At 32.2% G+C, this 23,358-nt stretch overlaps 2 protein-coding genes across 2 annotated transcripts; both read right to left on the bottom strand.

The window, feature by feature from the left end:
* Nucleotides 1-526: 526 nt before the first annotated feature.
* On the bottom strand, nucleotides 527-2,522 carry LOC125199011 (carnosic acid synthase-like). Its single transcript, XM_048097209.1, has 3 exons — nucleotides 2,106-2,522; nucleotides 1,421-1,900; nucleotides 527-1,264 (listed from the first exon to the last, which is right to left on the bottom strand). The coding sequence occupies exons 1-3, from the start codon at nucleotides 2,520-2,522 to the stop codon at nucleotides 653-655; spliced, it is 1,509 nt and encodes a 502-aa protein (XP_047953166.1). The 3' UTR covers nucleotides 527-652.
* A 14,426-nt stretch (nucleotides 2,523-16,948) lies between these two features.
* LOC125198993 (secreted RxLR effector protein 161-like) lies at nucleotides 16,949-17,644 on the bottom strand. The gene has a single exon (XM_048097193.1). The coding sequence runs from the start codon at nucleotides 17,642-17,644 to the stop codon at nucleotides 16,949-16,951; it is 696 nt and encodes a 231-aa protein (XP_047953150.1).
* Between the last annotated feature and the right edge of the window lie 5,714 nt (nucleotides 17,645-23,358).

Genomic DNA, 23,358 nt, shown 5'->3' with positions numbered 1-23,358 from the left:
ACCACTTTAGTTATTTATTATAATTTTTCCAAAACAAGTGCGCAAAAGCAAATGTTGCATTTTTAGTGGGACGGAGGGAGTACAAAATTCAGAACGGAGGCCATTTTTAGGTTATTGTTAATTTATTTTTCGGTCATTTAAGTAATGATGACCTAAAATAATCTAAAAATACCTCAAACCTGAATCTGTAAAATGACATAAAAATGGTTAATAATGGCATTCCGTATTTTTGGTTAACTATTGACCATCAGATTGGCAAATCTCATGGTCAGAATTTGTTTTCATCACTTACCTTGCGTTATTACAACAAGTGCTTCCCATCACACAAGATTATTTTAACAAATACCGTATATATTAATAACAGTAATAATAGAGTAATAATTCTAATTGAAATGGAAAATATCTTATACTCCCTACATCCCACTCTTGATGTCACATTTTTTTTTTTGGAGTGTTTAAGGAAAACCAAACCAAGATAAAATTAAGCAAAACTTATTTTCAATGATGTTTAGCACAACTTGCAATCTTCATATAATGATAGTGATTTATATAATGACATGGAAAACTTGTTACAATAGTGTTTAACTTTTTATTCGTACATTTATTCAGCAACACAAGAACAAGCAAATTCTAATAAGTCTAATAAAATCCATCAAACCTTGATGGGTTTGGGTTTGGCCCTAAGGGAGACTTTCTTTTGCAGTGACAATCCAAACACATCTTCTCTTTCGATTACTTTGGATTCAACCCCTCCTGGAAGCTCCCAGTCAAAGTTATGACACAATGTCGCCACCATGCAGAACAACATACGACTAGCTAGTGGCAAGCCAGGGCAAATTCTTATCCCCGATCCAAATGGAATCAGCTGGAAATGTTGGCCCTCGAAATCTATATCTGTACCCAAAAACCTCTCAGGCTCAAACACCTCGGGATTCTTCCATATCCTGGGATCTTTAGTAATTGCCCAAAAGTTCACAAGTACCCTTGTTTTTTTTGGTATTGTGTAACCATTTACCTTTGTTACCTCTCTCGCTTCACGTGGACCTACTAGGGGCGAGGGAGGGTGGTACCGGAACGCTTCATTGACCGTGGCTTGCAAGTATGGGAGTTTGGCGATGTCTGATGCTTCCGCGATGCTTTTATCTCTAAGAACGCTCTTAAGTTCTGCTTTCACCTTTGCCATTTTGTCGGGATGGAGTAGTAGCTCTACCATTGTCCATTCCGCCATGGCTCCACTTGTTTCTGTTCCTGCAATAATTAGGTCCTAAGGTAAGGTAAAGTAAATTTGTTAGAAGTCGGCATATTCAAATGTTATAAAATAATACTTCCTTCGTACCACTCTAAAGTAAAATAATAATACATAAAATTTTATGTCGAATAAAAAATGTTCCACTTAGAGTAGGGAAGAGGAAATACTGACCGCCAAGAGAAGACTGATTTCTTCTTTGGTCAATTCATACTCAGCTCCATCCGCAAGGTCAAGAAGCGTGTCTAGAAAATCATTCTTTTTACGGTAATCGGAGTCCATCCGTTCAACCTTTCGCTTGTCGACTTTGTCATCCACAAAATCTAGCAACTTCTTAAGATGATACCCGATCTTCCGTCGGATCCCTTGCAGATCCAACGGCGCTAAGACCGGGAAGAAATCAGAGACATTCGGAATCCCAATGTACCTCGAGAAGGCATTAACATTCGCCTTGAAGTCCTTGGTCATGGCGGAATCCGGGGAGGTGTAGTCGGTGAGATGGATCGAGAAGAGAGTCGACAACACGAGGTCGGTCATGGTGGTGAACGTCGCCGCCCCTACGTTCATCACCTCGCCCCGCTCGCTGAACCCACGCACATGCTTGGCGAGCCTTTGCAACGTCTCTTGACGTTGCCATTCCGTTTGATGAAGCGCCTGGCGTTATGAAAAGAAATACATCAAGTAACATGTAACAGATGGAATATTATGAAATACTACATAAATCTAATCATGAAAAACAGTTTTTATTTATATTTTTACCAAACATTATCTATATTTATTTATTTTAAGTTTCTTTCAATTTTTTAATTTTTTTTTCTTTATCAATTATGTATTAAAATTTATATCATATCTGTATCACCTCGTTAGAAAAGAGCTTCTCTTTGCCCATTTTCCGGAATCGTTTCCACGGGGCGGAGTCGGCCGGCATCATGGTCCACAAAGCCTTGTTGAAGCCGTAGATGTTGACAGCGGCGGGGAGGGAGCGGCTGGAGAAGGTATGGCCCTGCTTGTGTAGCACCTCCATCGCCACCTCGGGCGAGGAGACGATGACGACAAGCTGAGTCCCGAAGCGGAGGGACATCAAGGGGCCGTAGGTTTTGGCGAGATCGGCTAAAGACTTAAGTGGATTTCCGCGGAGTTGGAAGATGTTTCCAACTATCGGAAGGGGACGAGGCCCCGGAGGCAAATTGCCTCCGTGGCCTCGCCGCGAGAGTAAACCTAAAGCCCATGCTGCTATGAAGGCTAAGGAAAAAACTAGGAACAAAGAAGCAACCATTTTTGGTTAACTTTCTTTGTGTTGTGATGTGTTGTGTGACACATGTATTTGGTCTCTATTTATTGAAAACAATTTACAAATGGGTCAAACATGGATTAATTTTTTTAAATAGCGACAATGGATGAATACTTCTCAGTCTATATAAATATGACTATATTAATTGATTAGGCTTACTCTCTAAATCTGAATATATTGGTGTGTGATCAAATACTAACTAAGTTACAGTAATAGTAACAAATAACTAACATTAATTTTATATGTTAAAAATATCAATACAAAGCCATAAATTTATCAATCTTCTTATGTTGATAAACTTATGTTTTTGTGTTGATATTTAAATTTACATGTTGTATTGATATAATTATATCTTTGTGTTGATATTTTTAATACACAGAATTGTAAGTTATTAGTTATTACTGTAAATTAGTTAGCACACTAACGCAACTATATATTTATATGTTATATTCATTATCAATGAACACATCATCATATATATTGCTGAAAGTGAAAGGGTGAAATTTCCATATATTATCAAATCCTGACCAAGTGACCTATATTGAAAGCTTATGCTCAGACTTAAGGAAAAAAAACACTTGAGCTAATAATTTCTTGATTACTTACTTCATATATCATATAGTAGAATTTGATTGGTGTGGACACTTCTGGATATGCTACATACAAATAGAGTATCCAAGACAAAAAATCAAACACTATTGGATATGATTCGATTCATGATTACTTTCATCATTCTCTCTCTTTAATACTTTGATGTCATAGAAACTAAAAGTGAAAAATGGTATTTTGTGGATATCCTAATAATAGTAATATTTAGGGACATTTCTTTAAAGATAATTACGTCTTCTTTGAACAAGGTCACAATACGACACATCTTTAAAAATTTGAGAACACAAAATAACATAGATAATTAGTGATTAATTGTTAAATGGACAGAGCAAGAACTATAGAGAGTGTTTTATGATGTAGTACTATATAAATTGAGAGGGAAACTAACTCCTAGAGTGACTTTTTAGAAAGTTGCACCAAAACAATGATGCACAAAATATAATAATATGCTTTAGTAGTTGCCTAGTCTGGTCATAAAATTCATGAGAATATTTAAGTCTCTAAACATTTAGTGAAAAAAAAAAGAGTAATCTATGTGGTCACAATGTGGCTGGCCACACAGAGGCATTTTTATAAATAGTTGTACACAATAATATAATAAAATAATAATTTTAGATAATGCTCAAGTACTTTTATATAAGAGTGATGCTAAATGGCCACATTATGGCCAGCCATAATTAGATTTTTCAGTTAAATTTAATGCACTTAGAAAGAATCAAAATTCTCAAAGACTATTCTACCCCTGGCCTTAATTATTCCATCAATAATTTCCTCAACTTTCGATCCCTTTATACTTATCACTCTTATTTACTCATATTTTTATTTATAATAAAAATTAACAATATTAAGTAAATGTAGACATGTAGTATAATACTCCGTAAGTGTGTGTCACTTTTTGCACTAATAATTAAATAATAGGAGTATTATAATTAAATATTTAAATTACAGGTCTAAAGTGTGTGTCACGTTTTGCACTAATAATTAAATAATAGGAGTATTCCGTAATACTAATAGTATATGATAAATTAATATAAATTTAGTGATATAAAGTAAAATACAAATTTTAACATTTGAAATTGATGATAATTTAAAAAATACTAATGCATTATAATAAACTCAACGCCGATAGCAAATACATTAATAAATATTAATAATAATAGTGATAATAATAATTACTAGTATATCACATTTCATTATTTAAAATTATTTTATTATTTTACAAATTACATATGACTAGTACTTTTGATGTTATCAATTACTTGAAAAATATAAAATAATTTTATAGAATATACTATGGTAATTATTAATTTGTGTACTAGGTATACATATAATTGGAAATGACACACCCTCCGTTCCACAAGAGTATGCACTTTTGATTGGGTGCGAATTTTAATGCACAATAGACAAAGTAAGAGAGAGATAGAAAGAAAAAGTAAATAGAGTATGAATTCCACCTTATTATAAATAAAAAAAATATCCAAACTTAAAAAGTGCATACTCTTGTTGGACATACTAAAAGAGTATCCAATCGTTTATTTTTCCCAATTGATCTAATGAATCCCCAACTAATCAATTTGAATCAATCAATTTTATTTCTAATTGATTTTTCAGTTTAAAATAAATTGATAAATCTAAGCTTAGATCAACCACATCTCCAATTAATTGATTGAATCTTCAATTTCCCCCACTAATGTGGCCTAATCTAGCAAGTTCTCGCACTACACTAATAATAAGTAGTACAACTATTAGATTATCATATTATAAAATTCATAATATTTCAATAGGTAAAACTATGATAATTCATAGTATTAATTATAATAACATCATATATGGTATAGTACATGAAACATTAATAATCCATAATATTTTTAATCCATAATAATAATTGTATAAAACATTAATACAAATACATAGTATTAATTAAGATACTATATCATATTATAATATTGATTAATAAGAATAAATAAGGAAAGTAGTCATTTTCGATTGTGCGGATGAGTACGTGATAGTATTAATGTGTATAACAAACTACTCGCTTCGTCTCTTTCTAATGGAGCATTTATAATTTGACACAGATTTTATGTAGTGTTGTTTGTGAGTAAACTAGAGTAAAATAAATTAAGAAAAAGGAAAAATATAGAGAGAGGTGTTTCTATATTTAGAAATGTGTCATTTAGAGTGGAGCGTCCTAAAAAAATGTGTAATTTAGAGTGAGACGAAGAGCGTATATACGTTGTTCTATAAATTTATAATTAAATATACTAAGTAATTACATAATACTACACGATATCAAACTATAGCCATTGTTAACTTAATATGAACTCGTGATGCTATACAGTCCATAATTTTGATAATCATAACACTAAATGATGTTAGAAATTTATATTACTCATATGATTTAGTATACTTATATATTTACTAATTATTCTTAATATTATTTTTTAGAATCGCAATTATTTTATAATATAATTATAATTATATGGTTAGACTAGATCCATTTTGGAGTGTTACGTTTACTCGCTCTGTTTTTTCATAGCTGAGGCATTTTTTTTGGCATAAAGCTTAAGAAATGGATGTTTAATGCGTTTAGGATAGATAATAAAGTTCGAAAATTAGAAAAATAAATCAAATAAAGAGTAAAGTAAGAGAAAAAATAAATTAAGAGTGAAATTTTATTAATTATAATAATATAAAAATGATTTTACTATAATGAAACTTTTCTAAATTTAAATATGACTTAAAGAGAAAAAATTTGATATATGCAATAAACTTACATACTCCTACTTTATTAGTTGAGGATTAATTGGTCATTGCTTTTAAGGCTCCGATAATAACTATGTTTGGGAAATGGAGTCGTAATTAGTATAGAGGGTGAGATTGATTATTAATTTTAATTTGAAATTAAATGTATATTCTCTCTTCAAAATTGGAAGGATAAGGATAATTATGTAAAAATATTTGAGCACTATCTAACACTATTATTTTATAATATTATTTGTTTCAACTATTTACAAAACTGCCATCGTGTGGCTAGCCACATTGTGGCCACATAGCATTATTGTTTATATAATCACCCTTTTCCTTTCAATTTAGGAGAGGATGCATTTAATTAATTCTGAAATCAATCTCTCTCTGTAATAATTACAACTCTATTTCCCAAAACTAATTATTATCGGATCCTTAAACTTAAAGCCATGCACAATTCATCTTCAACTAATTAAGTATGCACGTTTATTGTACTCCTATTATATCTAACTATATCCGAATAAGATTAAGTCTAACCATATGATTATAATGTACTCCCATCATAATTATCAAAATTACCGACTGCTACACAGTATCACGAGTTCATATTAAGAACTATAGTTTGATATGGTGTAGCAAAATGTCATTACTTAATATATTTAATTATTAATATTGCATATACTATAGCATATAATGTTATTATAAGATACATTAACAAAAATTGTATATATAAAACGCCCTTAAATTTCAAATCGATTTTTTAAATTTATAAAGTTAATCAATATCAAATTAAATAGTTTATATATGGAAATATGAAAATAAAAAATATGCAAGATCAATGAAAAAAAAACGGTGCCATTCATTTAAGGGAAATCTCATAAATTGAAAGAAATTGGATAATAACACTATTATTTGCCTTAAAAATTAAGAATTAATAGTAAAATAATTGAATACAAACTAATAGGAGTATTATTTCGTTTGATAACAATACCAAGAAATTAAGTATATTGCATATAATCGTTTCTATAACTTATAATTTTAAGAATTAAGAGTAATAAATAATTAGATGCAAAATAATGATATTATTTCGTAAGATGATAATTTTCTAAGAAATTAAATACATATGAAGTAGTCATTTTTCATAATAAGATATTAGAAAATTATTTAATAATAAATTAATTGGATGAAAAGGACTATGATTATTCTGTTTAATGATCATTACTCTAAGAAAATGGGCATATATTCATGTAGTCGTTTATATAACTTAGCATTTTAAAATTTATCTAATAATTGGATGTGAATTACTATGATTATTTCGTTTGATAGTAACACTAAGAAAATAATTATATATGCATGTAGTCATTTTATAATTTTAAATTTTTAAAATTATTTAATAATAAAGCAATTGGACGTGAATGCCTATAGTTAAATTGTTGATGATAACGCAAATAAATAAAGTATATATGCATGTAACTCAACACCAAAAAAAGAGTATATATTGCATGTAGTCGTTTTTACAACTTATACTTTAAGAATTATTTAATAAGAAAATATTTCTAGTCAAGTTTATAGTTGGAATTTTAATTGATTTCCATTGATTTAGGATTATATAGTATACAAATTAGAATTTTAATTGAATTCCATTGATTTATGATTATAGTATACAAATTATAGTTTTAATTGAATTTAAGTTCAAATGACCACTTAGATACTATAGTATATAGTTGAGAATTAAATTGTTATTTCAATTGATTTGAACAATTGAAAATTCTTATTGATTTTAGATTCAATTGATCTGTGATAATTTGAGATTTAATTAGTCACTGGTTCAACTAATAATTGGAAATATCAGTTGAACAATTAAATTATTAATTTTAAACTCTAAGTAACCAATAAAATAAAATAATAATAATAATAATAATTATTATTATTATTATTATTATTATTATTATTATTATTATTATTATTATTATTATTTTCATCGCAAGTAACTTTGATTTTCTTTTTCAACGGTTTATCAATTTGACAGTTGTAGTACTCCATATTACCAACTTATTTTATAGAGTTCTATTTTATAGAGTACTATCATAGTCCATAGATTGTTGAATAAAATAGCACTGCTATAATATTTTAGTGTTATGAAGAGATTTATAATTCAATTAATAACATATAATAATTATATACTCCAACTGCACATAAAATCAATATATAGATAAAAAAAAATCAAAATTAATTATCGTATCCAACTGCACATCCCTGCTTTCTAGCGAATTCATCTTCCCAGTAAATCTGCAACTCACCGCTACCGTTCCTTCAACACCATCTTCCATTAACTATTGGCCACCACCACGATTATCAATCATCTTATTTCCTTTTCTTTCATCAAATTTTATTTGTTTTTTAAGGTTCAGTGTTTGGATTTAACATTCACAAACTACAACAAAAATTTAAATTTCATTATTATTGATTAGGTATTAGGGGTCGGCTATTCAATCGTGGGATAAAGCCACGTGTTTGATTTTTAATTCTTTAATTTTGAACTGTTTTCTGTCCGAGAAAAATGGAGGAGAGAGGAGAGTGACCAGAGAAGAAGGATGGGGTAGAGTCATCGGAGATTAAAATAGAGAGTGGGCAGGGTAGGGAATCGAGCTCGATCTGGAAGAAGTTTTCATTTGGTGAAGCCGACTGAAGAGAGGAGGCAAGACAATTTACTCTTTCAAAGTAAGTGAGCAGTTTATGTCAGTAAACAAATATCGATTACTGGAGTATAGTAAATAAGGGTAGAATTGTCATACAAAATTATTAACTTTGAGGTGAATCGATTTACTCAAAACTGTTTGAATTTTTAATAGAAAAACTGAATTATGGCTGGCCATGATGTGGCCATTTAGCATCACTAAAAAGAAACATTCTCACGTGAAGATAGAAAAGTGGTTATAAGCCTTAATAAGTTAATACTCCCTATTTTTACCCAAAGTAGTGGTTTCAATTGAATAATCTAATCATATCACAAGAAGATAGAAAATCATTTACACAAGCAGTAATTTCCTACATACACTACAACAACAACAACAACAAAAACAGTTAAAGGACATTTTTTAATGCAGTTTAGGATCTAATTTGTGCTTTTAAATATACTACCAACGCTTAAAAAACGTTTTTATTGTGAGTGTCCCAACTAAAATTAGAGAATGTAAATGAAAGTATCTTAAAAGGCAAAAGATTAAGTTAATTTATCTTTTAATTTAGGAACTCTTTCTTTTGCACTAAATTGTTGTTTTTTTAAAAAAAATCAAAATAATTGCGTGAACAAATTTAGTGGATGTTTCTTCAAGTTGTATGATCCGCTGCATATTTCCATGCACGATAACAAAAAAGACCCAACAAAAATAGCAGGGAGTTATAACATTATTTTATTTTGTTGTGAGTGTTAGAGTAGAAATGGAGTGGGAGTGTTGGAGTAGGAGCTCCTCTCTAAAAAAAATAGGTGGATATGTTATTATAATAAGTAATAAAAAAAGCAAATTTATAATTTTGTAGTACTTACTTTAATTACTTTTGAAATGACTCATTTTGTTTTTTTCATTTAAGAGAAAGCTAATAAAGGTTACGACCGTTGTATTGGCCGTTGTATTGGACTAGAGACTTTTCATGAGACTTTTCATAATTTTACTGATAAGTCAACTCTTGTTATATGGTGTTTCGTATTCAACTTTTCTTTAATCATTCTGTAGGGATATCAGTCCCTAAATCACGAATTTTAGCTTGATTATGATATCTTGTACAAACTTTAAGAATGATCTAAAATACATAAACTTTACAAATCATCCTAAATTTTCCCAACCTGGCCCAGCTAGACTCTTTTCCACGCCGAATTTTAGCTATAAGACAACACCGATTTTTAATAATCCATCTGTCCCATAAAAATGTCTCATTTTTCTTTTTAATTTATCCCACTAAAGATATCACTTTTCATTTTTAGAAAAAGTTCTATCTCAAATTAATATGAATATTATATTTTCTCTCTTCATTAAACACACAAAATAAAACTACCTAAAATCTTGTGCTGTCCCACAAGTGTGACATCTTTTATGGGACGGTTTTTAAAGTAAAAAAAGAAAGAGATCCACAACATTAATTCTTCACTTCATCTCTCACATTCATTGTCTTCTTCACCCCATCTCCGCTTCATAGTCGACGTCATTTTATGTCTGCAACTTCTTTCTGCCAGTCCTTCACACCGATGACAAAAGACGTCAGTTTCTGACTGGAAATGTCGCGTTGGTGGCCATTGCCGATGGGTGACGCAAATCATGCTTCATCGAGAAAAGAAGCATATTTAGATTTTTTTAATTATGTATGTCAAAATAAATGCACGATGACTTGTGCCAAATAGGATAAAAAAATCCACATCGCCAGCCAGGTCAGATGATTTACTAGCCATAAAAAATTAGCACGATTAATAAAATTTGTGATATTTAAAATTCTGAAAAATGCTAGAATCAGACCAAAATTTATGATTTTCTTATCCCTTTATCAAATGTAGCCGTCCATAATTCTATACATTCATCATTTTACATATTTACTTAATTGTATTATCGCCGTTCTCGTTATAACATTTTACGTAAAGATTAAATTTATAAATAATGAGTGGTCAATATGATTGAACAGATTTGTGATCAATGTCGAACCCTTCTTAAATACCGAACTAGAGACTAAATTTGGGCCATCCATTTTCTTAATCTTATGGATAGGATTAATTTAATATTTTATTTAATAAATACTTTTTTATTTTCATTTTTTTTATTTTTTAAATATTTTTTAAATTTTTTTAAATTTTTTTTAATTTTCATTTTTTTTATTCAATAAAAATTTGTTGGAGTAAATAATGAACTATATTCACTACATAATGAACTAAACGAACGTATGTTATGAAGTAAATTTTTCCATTCATTACATACCTAATTTACTTCAACTGAAAGATAATAAACTAATGGAATGAAGTAATAGCATGACTGAATGAAGTAATAAATTAACACTAAAATTTGTTGTAGCATTAATGTATTTCAATAATAGGTCAAAATTACTTCATTACATACTTCATTTAGTTCATTATTTACTGAATATAATTCATTATTTACTCCGAAAAATTTTTATTGAAGAAAAAAAAATAAAAAGAATTAAATAAAATTAAAAAAATAAAATAAAATAAAATAACAAAAATTAAAATAAAAATTAAAATTAAAAAAATAAAAATAAAAATAAAAATAAAAAGTTTTATTGAATAAAATAATTAATTAATTGTAAATTAATCCTAACTACAAGCTTAAGAAAATGGATGACTCTAATTTGATCTCTAGTTCGGTCTTTAAGAGTAGATTTATGGATAATAGGACTTTAATTGAATACATATATATACTTGTAAAGTAGTATTGATAAAAAAATAATATCGCAAAAGAATGGTCACATTTTTATTTTATTAATTGGTGTGACAATTGTAATTTATAATCTATGTGCACAATTTGGACACGAATTATTTTTTAACTTCCAACATTCATTATAAATAAATTTAATAAGCTGAGAGAGTGAGAGTGAACCTGTTAAAAAAAGGTGGTAGGTACCGTAGGTTTTTTATTCAAAGGAGGATAATTGAAAATTAATAAATGCCGAGAAGTGAGACATCCGAGTCAAATCAAATATACCGCTGCTATTAGGCCCGTCAAAATGGATATCGGGTAATTGGATACCCAAAGTCAGGTAATTAGATACTGAAACCCGATTTTTCGGATATCAGATCGGGATCGGGTAGTGGGAATTTTGGATGATCGGATATCGGATTACCCGATACCCGATCGGGTATACCCAAATTATACGATTTATTTTTAAAATTAATAAATTATATTTTTTTTATCATAATTAAATGTAATTTAATTTCTTAATTATAAGTGGATGGATGAAAGATATTAATATGTAATTTAATTTCTTATTATGGATGAATGAAAGATGTAATTTAATTTATTTTTTTAATTTAATTCTTATTTTGGAGGGATGAAAGATGAAAAATGTAATTTAATTTTTTAATTACGTGTGGATGGATGAAAGATGTAAATATATAATTTAATTTCTTATTGTGGATGGATAAAAAAATGTCAATATGTTATAACTTATGAATTTTGTATTTCTTAAAGTTTAGAGTTATTATTTTAAAAATTCGATCTATTACAAGAATTTGTATTTCTAAAAATTTTTAGTTATTTTCTCTTAAATTTGAACTACTACAAAAATTTTGTATTTCTAAAAGTTTGTAGTTATTTTCCCTTGAATACTACTTCAACTTTGTATTAAATTTGAACCAAATAGTATATTAAATAAACTCTTAAAGTTGTAGTTAATTTTCTAAAAAGATTAAAAAAAAAAAAATCAAAATCACAATCTGGACTGGATACCTGGTTTTTCGGGACTGGATACTCGAGTCGGGTATCCGGATACCCGAAATCAAATTCGGGCCGGGTATCAGGTATTGAATTTTGGGAATTTTGGGAATTTTGGATAGGGTATCCGCGGGTATCCGATTTGACAGGTCTAGCCTGCTATCCTAATAACAAACACCAATTAGTATTTGATTTATTAATTAATCTAATAATTTTCAACTATCTACTGTAAAATTTCTTTTTAGCTGATTTTATCATAAAATAATATGAATCTCAATCATATTTACGGTAGTTATATTATGCTCTAAAATTACTTCATATTTTCTTAATACTCCCCAAGTCCCCGCTTGAAGTGAAATATTTCTTATTTGACAGGGAATTTTGTAGTATAATCTTTGTTTTGTAAGTTAAAGTGTAGAATGAAAAAATGGAAAAATTGATGTTTGCATTTTAGACATAGGTCCAGATTTTTAAAAAAAAATTTATATAAGAGAAAAAGGCTTAAACCACTTTAAGATCGGTGAGCAAAGGAACCAAAGTCCAGAACATATAAAATAGTCCAAGAAAAATAAGAAAAAACACCAAAAAACAAGCAAGCTAAACAAAGGATAACCAAGAGAGGACTAAGAAAAGCATCCAAGCAAAACAAAGGAAACCAAAAACTAAACAAACATCATTCAAAGCCACCAAGCAAAAACTGACCAGGAAGTAGGGCGAGCTACATTGCACCTTTATGTTTACCAAAGTTGCTTCTGTGATTATGTTCCGTCCATCTTCTAGCTTTAAGTAAGTTCTCACACATTTGGCTTGGTGAAAAAGGAAACTACGGGGCACCACCCTTTAGTCCATGCTCGAAGCCTCCAAAGAATAAGTCTCTTCTCAGTTTTCCAGTTCAGTTCCATTTTTTGAAAGATAACTTTATTTCTGAGCCACCAAATAGACCATGAGATCAGATAGAATAAGGAACTTCAAATTTTCAAGTCAAATCTCGTTAATGATGCATCCATCCATGTAATGAAGCAAGTCATGGAATCTTTTGGGGTCAAATTTTCCAGTATTTTTATAATATTATATTGCTATAATATGATAGATATGTTGATACACATATGAGTGATACTCTGTGATTGCAAATTGATCACGTAAATTGATACTTTTTCTGTGTATTATGTACTATTACACTACATACGCAAGTTTAATTTTCTGTGTAACTACATGATTGCAAATTGATCACGTATATTGATATATACTTTTTAAAGTCGTACGTTCAGTCGTATATCACAGACGAAGACGAAAAAAATTTCAAGAGAATTCTTTATTTGTGATTCTCACGTACTATTTTTAATAGTGACTTGATTATTTTTGAAATGGTTCTATTTGAAACTAAAATAGATACCGTCGATAGCCGCCGACTATGAGCAAGCTAATCAAGGTACAAAATACGTAGTATATGAAAATGACACAACCCTTTCAATTCAACATTTAAAATAGCAGTAATACATTATTATGTGGTGTTCATAATCATGCATCTGAATTATCATCGTTTTAATTATTAACAATTTCGTGGATCGATCGGAACAGTGGAAGCTTGAAAATTGAAATTAACTATACTCATAAGTCAGTTTAGACGACTTTCATAGTATACCATCTACCTAGGAGATAACAAAAGAAATCTAAAAATGAGGAGAAGTGAGACCCTCAACTCATAAGTGTTACTAACTTATATTATTAGATTCAAAGATAAATTATCTAAGTTTATTCTCGATTTATGTCACTTTTATTAAAACTGGAGTACCATTTTGAGATTATTTTTGTCCATACAAAAATTTATTACGCATTTATGTATTAAATTAAAGTAATCACTTTCTCCATTATAAATTAAATATTATCTCAAAACTTTAAATTTTACAGAATTCGGTAAAATTAAATTATTTTTCACGATATATTTATATTAAATTAAAGATAATTTTATAAAGATTTTAAGTAGTATTATAACCTAACTACATAGGTTCACATGAAAAAAATAATAATTGTTGCAAAAACAACAATATAAGTGTCATTTATCCTCTAAGATAGTACTAGCGTGCAAAACAATGTGATTTTCTAACTCTACACAATATCATTATTCTAGAAAAGCATCATTCCATCAAAAAACAATACTATAAATTTTAATCTAACAAAATATCATTATTGTTGAAGATCAACATCATTTTTCTTTCGATCGGAATATCATTTTATTAAAATATATCATTCCATCATTTTATTGTTAAAGTCTAACATCTTGGTCTTCATCAATAATAATTTTATATCAAATTTAAAAAATGAACTACATAAATAGTCCCTCCAATTTGATATTCGACTACTGGCAGTCCATAAAAAATAGTATTATGAAAAAATCCTAGATTTTGACGTGTTTACGTATAAAGTGTTTTATCATCTTTCCAAACTTTTTTAAGACAAAAAAGGCACCAATCCATTCAAAATTTCCACAAACTAATACACCTCATCAATGCACATTTTCCTCGATCTTTTGGCGTACTATGGAAAATCCCTAGATTTTGATGTATTTACATATAAAGTGATTTTTCATTTTTTCCAAATTAATTTGTCAGTCTCCCAAGTGCCAATTTCAGAAAATTTTAATCAATCGAAATTTGACATTTTGTACAGGGAACACGACTGATTATCACATCAATAGAAAAAATGGCCGGCACTTTATTACGCACTAAAGTCGGTCAAAATTAATTCCTCAAAATTTTCGAAATTTCCAAATGTGCAGGCGGTTCTACTTCTTCCTCAAAATTAATACACTTCTGCCTTTTCATATATATACGGCCGTGAATTGGTCAAGAAAAAATAATGCGAAAAATGTTCATGTCAATAAACTGCTTAAATCTAAGACCGTATTAGGCCATCCACAGTGGGAAGGACGATGCATCGTCCATCGCATCGTCCACTACTGCAGCATCGCGGACTCGTCGTCCGTGCCCGATCGATCGTCCGCGGACGATGCTCATCGTCCTTCACATCGTCTGCCACTGTGGCGTCGCGGACGGTGTGATGGACGAGGCGACGCATTTTTTATTTTCAATTTAGTTTTATTTAATTTTCTAAACCTATATATATTCTCACTCTTTTCACTCATTTTTCACTTCTTTCACTCTCAAATTCACACTACATATTCTTGTTGGGTTTTCTTGTATTCATCTAATGAGCGCAGCGGAAATTGCATACAAGAATAACAGATCTAGATTCATAATCATATTGCAAGTTGAGCATGTGAAACACAACGGAACTAAATCTTACTTGTTGTGTTGTTTTCTTCTGCGATTGAATCCTGCAAGTTGAATCCACTACTATCGAGGTCCACGTGCAATCCAATCTGATGCAGGAACTATCCCGGTACAATTGCTCCATAGAAGAATGCTAGGAATTTTCTCAACAAAGCTTTACGTATTTTCTCTCTAATGTTACACTATTTCTCATACCCCACAATGGAGAATAAATAACCATTATATAGATGAAGAGTCACTAGGGTTCCACGATTGTTGGGCTTATGGACTAATATAATTGTAGCCCAACTATAATTAATTAATCCATATTAATCTAATTCTAGCCCATTTCCTTTCAATCTCCCACTTGGACTAGCATTAGATATAATACGCAGTTCCAACTTTGTACCCTTGAACGGATCAAAATACACATATAGTGTGACCCTTTAGGCCCTCATTATCGACGACGATCTAATCGAAGTCTGCACAAAACTCCTAGACTGCGTTGGCAGCGTAGCTCGATATATGAAGGACGTTTACGTGAATTCGGTAAACAAGCCTTTACATAAAGTTTATAATAATATCCTTTCATTCACAAACCACCCGATTGAGCCTAAGATTTGCTATGTGTCATCCAAATAGCTCAATCACTTTATTTCATCTTTATTAAATGACTCATTCGATCATATTCAATTACTTTAATCGAATATATCTTTGCATTGGTCAATGACTTAATGGTCAAGTAATATAGAGAATTTGAGTGTTCTCTCGAAATTTTAATTGAGGAATGAATCTCATTCTTGGCTCAACTACTATTTTCATTTATCTTATCATATACCCAACACAGGTCCATGTCTCAATCCTCCTTTGGGAGGCAAAGCGTTGGACAAGATCAAAGCACACCACTCAACAAATAAAATGTGTAATGACCTCAGATCCAAGGACTATTACATACTTCATGCACTAATAAACTGTAGACACTTGACAAAACAATTTAATAGTAGGGTATACCAATACTCTCCAAAGTATACCATGGGTCCATCACGAAGAACAACTACATTCTCGAAGAATGTGATGCAAACCCCATGCTAACCTATAACATATCATCAATATCCCATTTTGATGATCATTGGTTAGGGCTATTTTAGAATTATACTATATCTTTAATGTCTCACACCATTAACGACAGTCATAATTCAAGGGAACAAATATTTAGAATAAAGACAAACATTTAAAACTATTATTCCAATAAGTGCACAAAACCCATAGAAAATTAAATTTTCATAGAATGTGATCAAGTAATATTGTCTCAATACAAAATGTTTCTAAGACATATAAAACTTTAACTCCCACTGATTCAAAGCCATCTACCAACATGCTTAACACCTAAGCTCTCAAAGTGCTTGTTGTGTTTTGCTATACATAACGGTTTAGTGAAAGGATCAGCTAAATTATCATCAGTGGGTACTCTTTCTAATTTTATGTCGCCTCTTTCAATTATTTCTCTGATCAGATGATATCTTCTAGGAACATGCTTGTTCCTGTTCGTAGCTCTGGGTTCTTTTGCTTGCGCAACAGCACCAGTGTTGTCACAGTACAAAGGTATTGCACTACTGGCACTCGGAACGACACCCAGTTCCTTAACGAACTCTAACAAAGCAACAGCTTCTTTGGCAGCTTCAGATGCAGCAATATACTCGGCTTCGGTGGTGGAATCGGCAGTTGTACCTTGTTTGGAACTATTCCAACTCACTGCTCCACCATTGAGGATAAAAACATATCCAGACTGAGACTTATAGTCGTCATGGTCTGTTTGGAAACTAGCATCAGTATACCCAGTAACTGATAACTCTGGTTGTCCACCATAGACTAAGAAATATTCTTTAGTCCTTCTAAGGTACTTAAGAATAGTCTTAACAGTTTTCCAATGTTCCTCACCGGGATTTTGCTGAAATCTGTCTGTCATGCTAAGCGCATAGGCCACATCTGGCCTAGTAGATATCATGGCATACATAATAGATCCTATAGCCGAAGCATATGGGATCTTCTTCATGTTGTCTCTTTCTTTGTCATTAGAAGGACAATCCTTCTTTGACAATACAATGCCATGTCCCATAGGAAGAAAACCTTTCTTATAATTCTCCATTGAGAAGCGCCTTAACAACTTGTCTATGTAAGTGGATTGTGATAATCCTAACATCCTATTTGGTCTATCTCGATAGATCTTAATTCCAAGGATATAGGAAGCATCACCCAGATCCTTCATCATAAAGGATCTAGACAACCACTCTTTCACGGATTGCATCATGGAACGATCGCTTCCCATAATCAAGATGTCATCAACATATATGATAAGGTATACGACGTTTCCATTTTCGCGTTTACTATAAACACATGGATCCTCTTTGCTTCTGACAAAACCATTGTTCTGTCAAAACAAATATTCCAACTCCTCGAAGCTTGCTTAAGTCCATAAATGGACTTCTTCAGCTTGCACACTGCATTCGGCCTTTCTTTCGATACAAAACCTTCAGGTTGTGTCATATAGACATCGCCTTCTAATTCTCCATTGAGAAATGCGGTTTTGACATCCATTTGCCAAATATCAAAATTGTAGTATGCAGCAATTGCAAGTAATATCCTAATGGACTTGATCTTAGCAACTGGCGAAAAGGTTTCATCATAGTCAATGCCTTCGCGCTGACTATAACCCTTTGCCACTAACCTAGCCTTGTAGGTTTGTACTTTGCCATCTGCATCTCTCTTCTTTTTGAAGATCCATTTGCAGCCTATGGGGTAAACCCCATCTGGCAAGTCAACTAGTTCCCAGACTAAGTTGAAGTACATCGAGTCCATTTCAGATATCAAGGCTTCTAGCCACTTCTCTCGATCGGTGTCTGACACCGCCTCGGCATAGGTCTTAGGCTCATCGTCATCTAAATCAACTTCATCATCTTGGTTCTCAACCATTAGATTCAGTCTCTCAGGTGGACGACGAGTCCTTCTAGGCCTATTGAGTTGGTTTTGCTCTGGTTCAAGCTGTTCATTCTGTATGTGAGAAGGTTCAGGAATATCCCCATGATCTTCTTGAGGTGGAGGTGATGCAACTATTGCATCATCTTGTCTTTGATGCATCTCATTGTCTTGAGGTGGTCCTTCGAGAGTCTCTCTAAGGTCCTCTCTAAGAGTAATTTCCCCTCCCAATAGATCATCAAAAACTCCCACTGAGTTATTGTTCAAACCATTTGACAATACCTCATCCTCAGTGTTATCTTGTGGTTCTTGAATTTCTTCAAGATCTACAATGTTGTGACCTTGTTCCTTTAAGACATAATTGTCTTCAAGAAACGTCACATTCCTAGAGATTATCACCTTGTGATCTCCAGGGTAGTAGAATTCATATCCTTTAGTTTCTTTAGGATATCCCACAAAATAACATTTCTCACTTTTAGTTTCCAATTTATCAGTCATCATTTTCTTAACAAAAGCTGGACAACCCCAGGTCCGGATATGGTTAAGACTTGCTTTCTTGCCACACCATAACTCATATGGTGTTTTCTCGACTGATTTAGAAGGAACCCTATTTAGAATGTAAATAGCCGTTAGTAAGGCATGACCCCATAGGAATAAAGGGAGACTGGCGAAGCTCATCATGGATCGAACCATATCTAATAATGTTCGATTTCTCCTTTCAGATACTCCATTCATTTGAGGTGTACCAGGAGGTGTCCAGTCTGACTGGATTCCATGTGACTTCAAGTAATCAAGAAATTCCCGGCTCAAGTATTCCCCTCCTCGATCTGATCGAAGAGTCTTGATACTTTTCCCAAGTTGTTTCTCAACTTCACACTTAAACTCTTTAAATTTCTCGAAGGCCTCGGATTTATGTTTCATAAGATACACATATCCATACCTTGATAAATCATCAGTAAAAGTTATGAAGTACGAATAACCACCTCTTGCTTGAGTTGGAAACGGTCCACACACATCTGTGTGAATTAACTCTAGCAAATCCTTAGCACGCACCCCTTTCCCAGAAAATGGTTTACTTGTCATTTTTCCTTTGAGACAGAATTCACAAGCTCCATATGATTCTAAATCAAATGAAGTGAGATAGTCTAACTTTCTCAATCTTGCTATTCTTTTCTCATTAATATGACCAAGTCTGCAATGCCAAAGATAAGTTGCATTATTCGTATTACATAGCTTAGGTCTTTTGTTTTGCACATTGAGAATATTTCGTTTGTATTCAAGCATATATAATCCATTTTCAAGAGTGGCATTTCCATAAAACAATCCATTAAAAGAAAACGAGCATCTGCTGTTTGCAAAATGGAAGGAAAAACCTTCAATGTCTAACATCGGAATGGAAATAATATTCTTAGAAATAACTGGAACGAAATAACAATTGAACAATTCTAGTCTATGTCCTGAGGGAAGATCCAATCTGTAAGTCCCCACGCATTCGGCAGCAACTCTTGCTCCATTCCCAACACGCAAATCAACTTCCCCAGGCCTCACTTTCCTGCAATCACTTAGACCCTGCACATTATTACAAATGTGTGAGCCACAAGCTGTATCTAATACCCAAGATTGTGAATTATTCATAGACATATTTATCTCAATGACAAACATACCTGAGCTCCCACTTTCTGCACCAAGTGCCTTGAATTTTGGGCAGTCTCTCTTCCAATGTCCCTTCTCATGACAGAAAAGACACTCATCCTTTGATGATTTCGACTTCTTCTTAGCCCCTCCACTCTTAGGCTTTAGAACAACATCCTTAGATGCTTTCTTCTTCTGTTGCTGCTTATTCTTCCCTTTGGAAGACTTCGCAGAAGAGCTCACCATGAGCACAGATTTGACCTTAGCAGTGGAAGACTCATAAGTCTTAAGCATGTTGTGCAACTCTGGCAGCCCAACCTTCGTGTTGTTCATGTTGAAATTCACAATGAAATTCTCAAAACTACTAGGAAGAGACTGCAGAATTAGGTTTGTTGAGACATTTGCGGGGAGCACCGTTCCAATCGATGTTAACCTCTCAATCAAACCAATCATTTTCAGCACATGCTCAGAAACCTTGCCTCCATCATGAAGCTTGCACTTGAAGAGATCGCGAAGTATCTCATACTCCATAGTTTGAGCTTGTGAAGCATACAAACTCTCCAAGTGTTTAAGCATCTCATATGGAAGCATGTGCTCATGTTGTCTTTGAAGTTCCAAACTCATGGATGACAGCATGATGCACTGAGCATCATTTGCATTTTCAACATGTTTCTCATGAGCAGCAGCGTCAAACGTAGCAAACTCAGAGGATTCCTTACTGGGAACGACACCAATTGGTTTGTCCAAGACATAATCAATTTTGTCATGCCTTAGCACCAAGCGCAAACAACGGAGCCAATCCGTGAAATTTGACCCAGTCAACTTATGTGTTTCCATCAAACACTTGTAAGTCAAGTTTGACATTTTATCTGAACAAAAAAATACAATGAAAAGTAAATTAGAAAAGCATACAAAGATCACATTCGTATCACTAACCAAACAAGGGTTTATTGTATTGATTAGCTCCCACTAATTTTAACATATATTATGTCTCCCAAACATAAAATACGAATTTATATCAAATGTAAATTTTAGTGGTCCAAGATCCAAGTCCATATTAATGCAGCCCCTGCTTTGGCTGATGACTACAATAATATCACAAGGTAGGCCTCCAAGCCAATTGCAACAACTATTTTGCAACTCTTAGTTTATTAATCCATTTAATATGCATCCATAAACTATTTAGGTCGCTTTGGCTTCACTAAACAATTTAAGCAAGTCAACCCCATCACACGATGCCAACCATGCATCTATGAATGAGCCTAGGCCTTGTGGATTTAGAGTAAACGCTTTGGCGTAAAACTCGTGGTCGAAAAGGCTAGGAACATCAAACAATTATGATGGACGATGCATTTGTTTCAAAAACAAGACTTATATTTTATGGGGGGAAAGTGCGATATTAGTTATGTGAACATAATATCCAATATTAAATTTCAAACAATTACTGAGCGCCGCCTACCCAGACATAGTATAACACGGACTACAAATACTGGGCGCCGCCTACCCAGACATAGTATAACACGGACTACACATACTGGGCGCCGCCTACCAAGACAATAAAACGGTCTCTAACTACTATAGTTAAAATAAATAAGCATAAATCAAATAGCATGTTTATCACCTAGGATATCAAATAATGCTTAATAAATAAAATCAAATTTTATTCTCTAATTAAATGTGGATTTAATAAATTATACTGATTCTAAATTAATATAATATATATTTAGTATTAAATCAAGACTAATATTAAATGCTTATGTACTGTTATTATTACCAAGGTGATAAACACAGTACAGACTTACTAATCAAATTAACAAGCTCATTTATGTAATTGGGATTTTATTACTATTAGTTCTAAACTAATAAAATATTAAAACTTACAGCCCATCGAAATAGGCACAATATTTAAAATTGGGTTATTAGAAAATTGAAATCGTGGCCAAGCCACTTTCGTTATCTTCTTCTACGCGTTACCCAGTAACGTCCAGAGCCTCCCTACACTGTCTCACCATCGTCGTTACTGCCTAGCAGCAGCGTGCCAAAGGGTTTTTCCCTCCCATGTCTCCCAGTAACATCTCCGGGATGCTACTCACGCCGTCATGGTGTTATGCCAAGCAAAATCAGTGTCGGCGCATTGCGTAGCTAATGAGAATAACCCAACGCCCAGCCATTGAGCGCCGATAAGACGTGTAGAGGAAGATGAAGTTTGAATTTTGGATTTTTAAACATAAATTTTCGAGAACACTGAGAAGAGATTTCGGTATCTAAAACTCCCAACAGATTTATGATTTTGAAAAACATTGACAAATCATGGTTTGAAAGGATTTAACATTGAAATCTATTTAGATTTTCTTTTCCAAAAAATTCGAAAAATTTGAAATCAAACTCCAAAATCAGTTTGCAATTTTCGGTAATTTTCACAAAATACTTTTGAAGGAATTGAAATCTAATTTCAATTTCCAAACAATTTCGGAACCAGTTTCTTAAAATTTTGAAATCAAATTTCAAAACAGATCAATCACATAATTCGGATTTCTAAAATTATTCCACGATTAATTAGATTACAAAATTGATTAAGAATCGAGCTCTAGGCTCTGATACCACTGTTGGGTTTTCTTGTATTCATCTAATGAGCGCAGCGGAAATTGCATACAAGAATAACAGATCTAGATTCATAATCATATTGCAAGTTGAGCATGTAAAACACAACGGAACTAAATCTTACTTGTTGTGTTGTTTTCTTCTGCGATTGAATCCTGCAAGTTGAATCCACTACTATCGAGGTCCACGTGCAATCCAATCCGATGTAGGAACTATCCCGGTACAATTGCTCCGTAGAAGAATGCTAGGAATTCTCTCTACAAAGCTTTACGTACTTTCTCTCTAATGTTACGCTATTTCTCATGCCCCACAATGGAGAGTAAATAACCATTATATAGATGAAGAGTCACTAGGGTTCCACGATTGTTGGGCTTATGGACTAATATAATTGTAGCGAACTATAATTAATTAATCCATATTAATCTAATTCTAGCTCATTTCCTTTCAATTCTATACTTCAAACAAAATGAATCCCTGAGATTACCCAAGTCCGAATAGTCTGATGTTCGGTGGTGCACGATGGTCGGGTACAGAACCCGACGAATACCGGCCATTTGACAC

This window comes from Salvia hispanica, chromosome 1 (assembly GCF_023119035.1).
Source record: "Salvia hispanica cultivar TCC Black 2014 chromosome 1, UniMelb_Shisp_WGS_1.0, whole genome shotgun sequence".
In the NCBI taxonomy this organism is placed as follows: Eukaryota; Viridiplantae; Streptophyta; class Magnoliopsida; order Lamiales; family Lamiaceae; genus Salvia; species Salvia hispanica.
Note: the sequence above shows the minus strand (reverse complement) of the source record. Positions and strands in the feature narration are given on the sequence as shown.

What these genes read in the sequence shown, in the direction of transcription:
- LOC125199011 (XM_048097209.1), bottom strand. Translation starts at nt 2,522, where the DNA reads ATGGTTGCTTCTTTGTTCCTAGTTTTTTCCTTAGCCTTCATAGCAGCA. An exon ending in AGAAGCTCTTTTCTAACGAG is followed by an intron (nt 1,901 to 2,105) that starts GTGATACAGATA and finishes TCATAACGCCAG; the next exon opens with GCGCTTCATCAAACGGAATG. An exon ending in AAATCAGTCTTCTCTTGGCG is followed by an intron (nt 1,265 to 1,420) that starts GTCAGTATTTCC and finishes ACCTTACCTTAG; the next exon opens with GACCTAATTATTGCAGGAAC.
- LOC125198993 (XM_048097193.1), bottom strand. Translation starts at nt 17,644, where the DNA reads ATGAAGAAGATCCCATATGCTTCGGCTATAGGATCTATTATGTATGCC.